This window comes from Cebus imitator, unplaced genomic scaffold (assembly GCF_001604975.1).
Source record: "Cebus imitator isolate Cc_AM_T3 unplaced genomic scaffold, Cebus_imitator-1.0 Scaffold18, whole genome shotgun sequence".
Taxonomy (NCBI): Eukaryota; Metazoa; Chordata; class Mammalia; order Primates; family Cebidae; genus Cebus; species Cebus imitator.
The window spans coordinates 10,710,564-10,720,960 of record NW_016107333.1 but is presented as its reverse complement, the minus strand read 5'-3'; the positions used below and the strand labels follow the sequence as shown (position 1 = coordinate 10,720,960).

The 10,397-nt window shown below is 47.0% G+C and overlaps 1 protein-coding gene across 1 annotated transcript in view; it reads left to right on the top strand.

Annotated features, from left to right (window-relative positions):
- Positions 1-6,978, top strand: part of TBC1D20 (TBC1 domain family member 20) — a 20,271-nt gene extending 13,293 nt beyond the window's left edge. The window contains exons 3-8 of the mRNA XM_017515234.2: positions 874-954; positions 3,457-3,643; positions 3,810-3,911; positions 5,131-5,272; positions 6,169-6,356; positions 6,619-6,978. Of these exons, the coding sequence (XP_017370723.1) occupies positions 874-954; positions 3,457-3,643; positions 3,810-3,911; positions 5,131-5,272; positions 6,169-6,356; positions 6,619-6,874 (956 nt within the window). The 3' untranslated portion in view covers positions 6,875-6,978. The remainder of the gene's footprint in view (positions 1-873; positions 955-3,456; positions 3,644-3,809; positions 3,912-5,130; positions 5,273-6,168; positions 6,357-6,618) is intronic.
- The last annotated feature ends 3,419 nt before the right edge of the window (positions 6,979-10,397 follow it).

Sequence of the window (10,397 nt, the reverse complement as noted above, 5' to 3'; positions counted from 1 at the left end):
TGACCAGGATGGTCTCGATCTCTTGACCTCGTGATCCACCCGCCTCGGCCTCCCAAAGTGCTGGGATTACAGGCTTGAGCCACCGCGCCCGGCCCAATATACCTTTCTAAGCAGCTTAGTGCTCTCACAACTTTATAGGTGTTAGGATTTTTTTCAGTGGTCTATTGTTCTCACATTCATGATTTATTTTTCTTTTCTTTTTTTTTGGTTTTTGAGACCGAGTCTTGCACTCTTGCCTGGGCTGGAGTGCAATGGCGTGATCTCAGCTCACTCCAACCTCTGCCTCCTGGGTTCACATGATTCTCCTGCCTCAGCCTCCTGAGTAGCTGGGTTTAAAGGCACATACCACCACACCTGGCTAATTTTTTGTATTTTTAGTAGAGACGGCGTTTCACTATGTTGGCCAGACTGGTCTCGAACTCCTGACCTCATGATCTGCCCGCCTCCGCCTCCCAAAGTGCTGAGATTACAGGCGTGAGCCACCGCGCCCAGCCCACATTCATGATTTTATTTGATCCTTGGAAGGGAATATCCTTATTTTGTATCTGTGGACATTGAAATTCAGAGCAGTTCCCCATGATGCACAGTGACCTTCTTCATGAGGCCTTCTTATGTCTTTGCTCTCCTTCCCACCCCACTGTATTGCCTCCTGGGAAGTCAGTGCTCCCTTCTCTTAGGGTCATTGTGACTTGCATAAAACATGGTGTTTGGAACTAAACTAGGGATTCCCTGCTAAATGTATCTTGAGTCGTATCCTCTTCAGGAGAAAGCTGACATGTGTCCTCTAGACCTTTCATGTCATCCCAGAATGTTTTGCTTCTGGTCTGCCTTCTCAGGTGTTCCTGCAATAACACGTTCCTTTTCCTTCAATAGGGAAGAACCTACGGCAGATGAGCAAGGACTACCAACAAGTGTTGTTGGACGTCCGGCGGTCATTGCGGCGGTTCCCTCCTGGTGAGAAACTCTCCCAGTCCTTCCACCTTTGGAAAGACTGTATCTGTCCCAGGTCATACCACGTGTCCTAATATGCTGGACCCTGCCTCCTCAGGGACCTTCAGAACTCTCTGATTGCTGAATCATCCTTTTGTTGACTGGTCACTTTCAGACCCCCACTGTGAATGCCTGAACCAAAAATAATTTCTGCTGGCCTAGAGGTGTCGAATGAGAGAAGAGGTTTTTGTTTTTCCTTGAAGCCACAAAAAGGAGTTAATAAGGGTTGTTAGAGCCATCAGTCTGGCGATAAAGAGAAGATTGGTGTGGAATGAGCACTAACAAGAATGATTAATGTCTTAATTAAGTTTAAAAATAGTGATACCTTGCACATACATATGTAAGATTACTTAGAGGGAAGAGAGGCATTCCCTGTATGTGTAAGAGTGTATTCCTTAATTTGTTCTGCAGCAATAGATATAAAATAAAGAGTATATTCCTCTTCATTTCAGGAAGGAAAAAAAAGAAGGACCATTGTCTCAATTTTCACAGTGAAGGGAACTGGGCAACAAATCTCACATGGATGACCTATTTTTCTTCCTCTGGCAGCTCCACCTTGAGGCCATGAAGAGAGGAGAATTGCTAAAGAGAACAGGAGCCTCTGAGCTCCCTGCCTCCCTCTTCTGTACCATGCTCTGGCCTGGCTTTTGTTGTTGAAGGGGCTGCTTTCCTGCTGGCATTGTTGCTCCCTGGATAGGCTCTTGCAATCCCCAGGTAGCAGTAGCCTGCCAGCATGGTTTTGATAAAAGCACATGCCCAGGGTCCGTCCCCTTTTCCTAGCCTGCTATTTCAGATGAGGTCACAAAGGACAGATGCCCCTCTCTCTCTCTCTCTCTCTCTTTTTTTTTTTTTTTTTTAAGACAGAGTTTTGCTCTTATTTACCAGGGTGGAGTACAATGGCACTGTCTCAGCTCACTGCAGCCTCCACCTCCAGGGATCAAGCAGTTCTTCTGCCTCAGCCTTCCAAGTAGCTGGGATTATAGGTGCCCGCCACCACGCCCAGCCAGTTTGCTTTTGTATTTTTAGCAGAGACAGGGTTTCACTATGTTGGCCAGGCTGGTCTCGAACTCCTGACCTCTGGTGATCTGCCTACCTCAGCCTCCCAAAGTACTTGGATTACAAGTATGAGCCACTGCACCCTGCCCCCATTTTTTCCTAGGTAACCTGTTTTCCCTCTGAACCCTTTATTCCTCTTGCATTTATGTAAAGTCTGGATTCTTTCTGTAGGCTGAACTTACCATGTGGCTTCATATTCTTTTTTTCATTCATGATCTTCAGGGCCTGGCTCACTGATCTTTTGCTAAAAATTGACACAGGGTTTAATTTTTACTCTCCTGTCTTCCACTGCTTCACCAATCAGCAGTCCTTGGTTTGCTTCCTTTCCTCCTTTCCTTATGTATCTTTTAGAGTATGCTTTTTTTGAGACGGAGAGGTGAGCTTTGCTCTTACCTGCAATCCTTTGCCCAGTTTAGTTTGGACCTTTACATTAGCTGCTTTCTCTCTGTCTGAATATCTGTTTTTAACTAAAAGCTAATGGTGTCGGGAAGCTATGTGTGTGTCATTCTTGTAACATGGCTCGTGAGGCCAAGGCTTGGCGTTCTGACTGCTGGCAGGACTACTTCCATACTCTGAAAGAACTCCCGGGACAGGCTTCCTATTTTCAGCTTTGGATCAAGAAGATCCATCTTTCCTGTAATATTTGCTTTGGTTTAAAGGGGAACGTGCAACTTTAATTTTTTAAAATTTTTATATAATTTCATACTTACTGAAAAGTTGTAAAAATAGGACAAAGAATTCCCCAGATACCCTTTACCCAGATTTCCTTTTGTTTGAACATTGTACTACATTTGCTTTTTTAGCTGCTTTCTGCTTCCTTTACTTTACACATAAACTTTTTTCTCTGAACCATTTAAGAATAAGTTACAAACATGACATCTTTTTAACCCCTAAATATTTCAGGATATATTTCCTAAATACAAAGCTCCTAAGTAATCATAGTACACTGAGCAAAATCAGTAACAACAATGAAAAATAATTAATCCACAGCTTTACATTTTACCATTTATTCTAGTAATGTGCTTCCCTGGAAAAGGAAATAAAGATTTACGCGTTTCTCCTACCATCATCGTATCTCTTTAGCTGCTTTTAATCTGGAACAATTCCTTTGTATTGTATGAGAGGCCAGTTATTTTTGTAAAGTTTCTCTTACTTTGGGTATATTGGGTATTTCTTTGTTGTGAGATTTAGTTCTGTGTGCTGTTGATAGAAATCCTGTAGACGTGATGCTGAACTCTGCCAGTGCGTCACATCGGGAGGCAGAGGTCGTCTGCGGCTTCCATCCCCAGCAGTATTGTAATTCATTTTCTTTTTTTCTTTGAAAATTGACTGCTAGCCTTCTTCTTGACCTCCCTGTTACTAGGCTCTTGGTAGGTTGAAAGGCATCTTCCTGTCTGTTCCTGTCCCCAGGGATGCCAGAAGAACAGAGAGAAGGACTCCAGGAAGAACTGATTGACATCATCCTCCTCATCTTGGAGCGCAACCCTCAGCTACACTACTACCAGGGCTACCATGACATTGTGGTCACGTTTCTGCTGGTGGTAGGCGAGAGGCTGGCAACATCCCTGGTAGAAAAATTGTCTACCCACCACCTCAGGTACCAGTGTAGAGGAACATGAGAGGGTGGGCTTCACTCCTCAGCCCTCCTGGGGATAACTCATTGGCCTATTTTCTGGTCAGCTTTTTTAGGAGTTTGAGCCCACGCTACCCCCAGCCCTATCTAAGTATTTGGTGCCCAGGCTCATTAAATTGTCTCCCTCCAGGGATTTTATGGATCCAACAATGGACAACACCAAGCATATATTGAACTACCTGATGCCCATCATTGACCAGGTGAATCCAGAGCTCCATGACTTCATGCAGAGGTACATATGTGTCTGCGTTTTACACATGCCCACACCCCCCACACCTGAAACACTCCTCACAAATCCAGAGCAGTTTCCTCATCATCTTAAGTGCATTTCGTAAGTTCTGCTGAGTTGTTCTTTCCAGTCACCAGCAATCTGGATAATTCAGTTCTTGGAGCACTTTTTGAGGACTGTGCTCTTTGGGGGACATAGCCCCTTCCTTGAGTTTACATCTAGTGGGGAGAGGTGGATAAGGTATGTATGCCAAGGGAGATGTTGAGGTTATTGCTACAAGAGAAGCACAAAGTCCTGTGGGATTCAGAGGCAAGAAGGAGAAGACCAACAGTGGGTTGTTTTATTCCCAAGTACCTGTCAAAGAGAAGTATTTTTTTTGCAAATCTCATATGATGTTTTGTTTCTTCTCTGTTTAGTTGGAAACGTGTTCTTGGCCAATGCCCTTTTTTCTTTCTTTCTTTCTTTCTTTTTTTTTTTTTTTTTGAGGCATAGTCTCACGCTGTCGCCCGGGCTGGAGTGCAGTGGCATGATCTCAGCTCACTGCAACCTCCACCTCCCAGGTTTAAGCGATCCTCCTGCCTCAGCCTCCCGAGTAGCTGGGATTACAGGCGCCTGCCAGTACACCTGTCTGATTTTTGTATTTTTAGTAGAGACGAGGTTTCACTATGTTGGCCAGGCTGGTCTTGAACTCCTGACCTCATGATCCACCCACCTCAGCCTCCCAAAGTGCTGGGATTACAGGCGTGAGCCACTGTGCCCGACCTTTTTTAAAAAAAAAAATGTTTAAAGGTGATGGCTACATTTGAAGATATTTCAGTTATTTCATGTTAACTGAAAAATTAATGCAGTCGTGTTTTTAGGCCTGGGAATGTGTACTTGTGCCCCTTAAAAGGAGAAGTCTTACTCAGAAGGAGAATCATGGTATAGTTCTCTGAAAACAACTGCTTCTTGTTCCTGTAATTGACATTTGTTGGACATTAGGAGAGTACCCAGTGAGATAAAGCAGCCAGGACCCTGTAGTGGTGTTAGTGTTGTGGTATACCTTAAAGACTTTGTATTAAATATTTTGTGAGGACAAGATGCTGAATTCCTAGGTAGCTGAATTTTCCAGAAATCCTATTCCTAAATGCTTCCTTCTCACCAGCACTGAGGACAAAGAAAGCCCAGAGACAGGGAAGGGATGGCCCACAGGACCTGACACCTGGCTTTCCTTTGTTTCTAGTGCTGAGGTGGGGACCATCTTTGCCCTCAGTTGGCTCATCACCTGGTTTGGCCATGTCCTGTCTGACTTCAGGCACGTCGTGCGGTTATATGACTTCTTCCTGGCCTGCCACCCACTGATGCCCATTTACTTTGCAGCCGTGGTAGGTACAGGCCATGAGCCAGCAACTAGATTCACCATCACCCATCTCACTGTGGTCATTTTCCCTGAAGGGAAACCTGGGGATTATGGAAAGATGCAAAAGACAGCACTTCCCAGGCTGGTGTCCCTGGACACCATTCTGTGCAATATTAATGAGGGTGTCACACAAAAAAAATAAGTTGGGAAATGCTGGGGCAAACAAAATCAGACTTTTTTGCTGCGTGACTCTTTTGAACCTTTAAAATGCTAATGTATATTGTGAATTGTCAGGTTCCTATTGCCATTGCCTGAAATACATGTTCAGCTGATGAACACAATTAGGGAAACAGTAGTACAAGCTGCCGACTCGAGATTTAAGAAAAGAAGAGATCTGGTATCATGATAGACAAGGGAGATGGCTTGTGGTGGAGAGTGGGGGCTCCAGTTAGTAGAAGGGCCTGAGCGATGAGGTGGAGGTGGGAACTCAGGGAAGTCTTTCACTGGCTACTGGTCCCTTGAGCATCTGTGGATTTATGGGCATTTGTGCATTTCTTCTATGCTGGAGCTCCAGGAATTTCCCAGTAAATCTCCTCCTTTCTCCTAAAAGAATCTCCTTCATTTCTTTCAAGACTTAAACGTACACCTGAGCAGCCCAAATGTGCCTGGAAGGACTTAGATTGTAACTGGTCAGGCTTTCATGTGATGGGGTGGAAGTTTGCAGGAAGGGCCAGGCAGTAGGAGCAGCAACTGAGAGTATATGTGTTATTACTTCCTTGATGGATACAAAAGTTTGCTGAACATTTGGGCTGAGTCCTGTCTGTCACCAGTTTAAATTCATCTCTAAGGAGAATGGAGCGCAAGCGGCCCAGGCCCTGTGTGTCTGGTCTCTGACCACAAGGCCTTACTGCCTCCCTGCAGATTGTGTTGTATCGCGAGCAGGAAGTCCTGGACTGTGACTGTGACATGGCCTCGGTCCACCACCTGTTGTCCCAGATCCCTCAGGACCTGCCCTACGAGACGCTGATCAGCAGAGCAGGAGACCTTTTTGTTCAGTTTCCTCCGTCTGAACTTGCTCGGGAGGCCGCCGCCCAGCAGCAAGCTGAGAGGTGAACGAGGCTGGGACACTGGTTGAGTGGGGGCAGCTGTGAACGAGCAGAATTGAGGGAAGGTTTATGGCTGGTGGGACAGCGCTGGGGAATGTTTCCAGAGATCTGAGCTTAGGCCAGTGGAACCCCCACTGTAGACTCATGGGTCTTTATCAAGAAGAGCTTTCCCAGCACTGACAGGCTGTGCCCTCAGCCTGTGTGGTGTAGTTTTTCTTTCCTCTTCGTCTTTCATACCACTTCCTTCTTTCTCTTTCCTGTGCAGGACGGCAGCCTCTACCTTCAAAGACTTTGAGTTGGCATCAGCCCAGCAGAGGCCTGATATGGTGCTGCGGCAGCGGTTTCGGGGACTTCTGCGGCCTGAGGATCGAACAAAAGATGTCCTGACCAAACCAAGGACCAACCGCTTTGTGAAACTGGCAGTGATGGGGCTGACAGTGGCACTTGGAGCGGCTGCGCTGGCTGTGGTGAAAAGTGCCCTGGAGTGGGCCCCTAAGTTTCAGCTGCAGCTGTTTCCCTGAAAGCCAGAGAAGACCTTCCTCTTACATCGCATTAAGGTCTCACCTTTCCGTGGAAGGATTGGGAGGAATGGAATTTCCTTTATTAAAAGGGTTTCTGTCCAGAGTTTTCTATTCCTGCCACCCTGCCCTTCCTGTTCGTGTTCGCCTTTACTTCAGAGGCCAGTAGCAGAGCCTGCCTGACAGAGGGCTCCTGGGGGCCTGGCACAGAATCTTATCCCCTCCCAGTAGGCTTTTGGATGGGCTCACTGCCACCTCCCCTGGTGCTGGAGGAAGTCGGTTTCTGAAGCCTCTGGCTGCCTTTGCAAGCTGCTGGGCCTGGGCCGCCTTGGTTACTGGGAACCTCCTAGTCACCCCGTAGAAAGCGAGCTGGAGCATGGGATGCTGCCTTCACTGTTCCTGCCCTGCCTGCATCAGATGCATCCGATGGACACAGAAGGAGGCCGGTGCTGCTGAAGGAGTCAGGTTTGGGATTGAGACCGAGAGGGCAAAGGACTCGTCTGGGAGCATGATTGGCGCGAGCAGCTCCATCAGCTGGTCAGAAGTCAGAGACAGATGGGAACTAGGTTACTAGTTAAATCCTACCTATTTTCAGCCTAGAAATTGCATGGGCACTTCCAGTGAAGTGGGAAGGAATGCTCATTTTTAGGGCCTAGACCTGGACTAGTTTTGCCTGCCTTTTTTTCCCTCCCTGTTTTCTTCTACAAGCCACACAACTTATTTTAACTGCTTATTAAAAATACTTTTATTACTATTTTTAGAATATATACACCCACTACGTAAATTACCCTCACTTTTAAAGTAATAATAGTTTCTTCACGAGAAAAAATGGTTCTCATCAGAAGGATGAGCCTCTAAGATCCTGAATTTTACTTTCTACTTGGTTTTTTAACATTTCGCTTTAGCCAGAGTTGCTATTTGCAAACAGCTTTCCATTTCCAGAGTGCCACTTTCTGACAGCTTTTCTTCCTATTTTCCTCAAATCATCCTTCTGCTCTCAAACAGGCACCCACTCACTACCTTGGCGTCATTTTTTGGGTCTGATTTGTCTCTTCAACTGCTGGTCTCTCCCACCTGGTTGGAAATGTTGTTGGAAACTTGCCGGCACCCAGAAAGGGACAGAGCTTGGCAGGAGCCTGGAATAGCCAGCCCCCCTGCTGAAGCTTCCCCAAGACTCTCCAGGCCTTAGGGAACAAGAGGCATCACTCATTCCTTCTGGGACAGCTTCCCTGTAAGCAAAGCCAGGTTTGTTTTATATTAACTCTGGCCTGAAAAAAAAAAAAAAAGTGCCTTTTGCTGCTTTAAAGAATGGGGGTTTATGGTATGAAGCAGCCATGTACTTGTATTTTCCTGGTCTTTCCTGGGCATTGTTCTCTCTTGGCAGGCATTTTCTTAAAGTGAACATGCCAGAAGCACTCCACCCCACCATATCCAGACACCCCGTCATCCTTGTATGCCTGTCATGTGCAGGGTGGAGGGTGTCCCACATGCCAGGCAGCTGGTGAGCCAGAGCCGTGTCTACGCTGAGTTACACTAAGCACTTTATTTTTATTTGTTTTATTTTTATTTTTTCTCTGAGATGGAGTGTCACTCTGTCGCCCAGGCTGGAGTGCAGTGGTGCGATCTCAGCTCACTGCAACCTTCGCCTCCTGGGTTCAGTTCTCTGCCTCAGCCTCCTGAGTAGCTGGGATTACAGGCGCCTGCCACCACGCCTGGCTAATTTTTCTCTCTTTTTTTCTATTTTTTTTTTTAGTAGAGATGGGATTTGCCATGTTGGCCAGGCTGGTCTCAAACTCCTGACCTCAGGTGATCTGCCCACCTCATCCTCCCACAGTGCTGGGATTACAGGTTTGAGCCACCACACCTGGCCACTAAGCACTTTAAAACCAAAAAAAGCTCAAAGTGATGGATCATTCTCCATGGCAGGAGCCCCACCTTGGGGTGAGTGTGATGTAGATGGATTAATTTAGAAAGCGGTGTATTCATCAGGGCAAAGGAAATTCTTCCAGAGGTGATGATGCGGCAGATACCCCCCCACCGTGTTCTCCCACAGCAAGTTGGCCCTCTTGTCATCTTTTCAGTGGGCAGCAGCAGCTGCCCCTCCTTCCACAAGCACTCAAGCCTGTTTGTAAATACTGAAGGAATTGACGGGGTCGAGGAAAGGAGGTGCATGTGACCAGGGTCCCAAGCCACAGCTTTTCAGGTCCTGGGAAGCAAGCGGCATTGGCTTGAGTTGTGGCCTCGGAAGGAGAATGTTTTATAACTTCACTGACACCAGGATTCTCCCCTGCCATTGAGAAGAAAGCATTATCTAATTACCTTCAGGTGGTTTACTTATTCTGTAAAGAATTAGGTGTAAATATTTTGTACAGAGCCGTGTATTGAATAAACAGCCATATGTGGTTACTAATCACCTCTCTGTCACTCTGTCCATGGCCACCACTCAGTGGGAGTGGACTCTGATCTGGATGCTCCCCACCTTCCATCCCAGGCCCAGAACTGTGCTGTGGTCTGTGGACTCCTGGTTGGCCTTGACTGGCTAGGAGACCTTGGGCAGTACCTATAGTCCTGCTGTTTCTATTTCATCTGCAAGAAGTATGACCCACCCACTCCAGCTGCTGCCTGGGGTGCCGCAATGTTTTGCATGTGTGTGTATAGATGTTATTTGTCCACAGTTCCTGATTCTTTACTCCCATAGCCCTTGTTCTAATGTTAGGACACTGCAGGCCTCAGAAAATGGAATCTGTGTCTGACCTCCTGCCCTCATTTCACTTGTTCAATGCCAGACTGTAATCTGACTGTGGCTTTTAAGACCCTCATTCCAGAGAGGGTCCTGCTCCATACCCAGGAAGGCAGAATGCTGCACAGAGAGGCCAAGAAGTGTCTGGACAGACAGGCCTTGCTGGGTTTAGACCTTATTTTTTGTCCAATCTCATCTCAACACGGTTGCCATGCGTCAGCCACGCCTATCCAATGATGTCTCCGTAAAAGACCCAGGAGCACCGGCTTTGGGGAGCTTCTGGAGAGCTGAACATGTGGAGATCTGTCCATGCGCCAAGAGGGTGGCGCACCCCCACTCCATGGGGACAGAAGCTCCTGCGCTTGCCCAGGACCCTTCCAGACCTCACCCTGTGTGACTCTTCATCTGGCTGTTTATTTATTTGTATCCTTTCTAATAACGTTTGTAATAAACTGGTAAACATAAGTAAAGTTTCCCTGAGTTCTGTGAGCCGCTCTGGCAAATCATCGCACCTGAAAGGGTGGTCAGTCCGATGTGGCGGAGGGGGCGATCCTGTGCGCCAGAGCCCTGAATCTGCGTATTCCGTTTCCAGATGGTATAGATGGGGTCAGCACTGAATTGAGTTGGAGGATACCCCAGCTGGTGTAGGCTGCTGAACTGCTTGCTTGCTTGGTGTGGGGGCAGAAATCCCCAACACATTTGGCCACAGATGTCTTTTGTTGTTGAGAGAGCAGAGGAGGAAAACAGTTTGAATTTGTGTTTTTTCCGCTCGGTACCGTGGCAGTT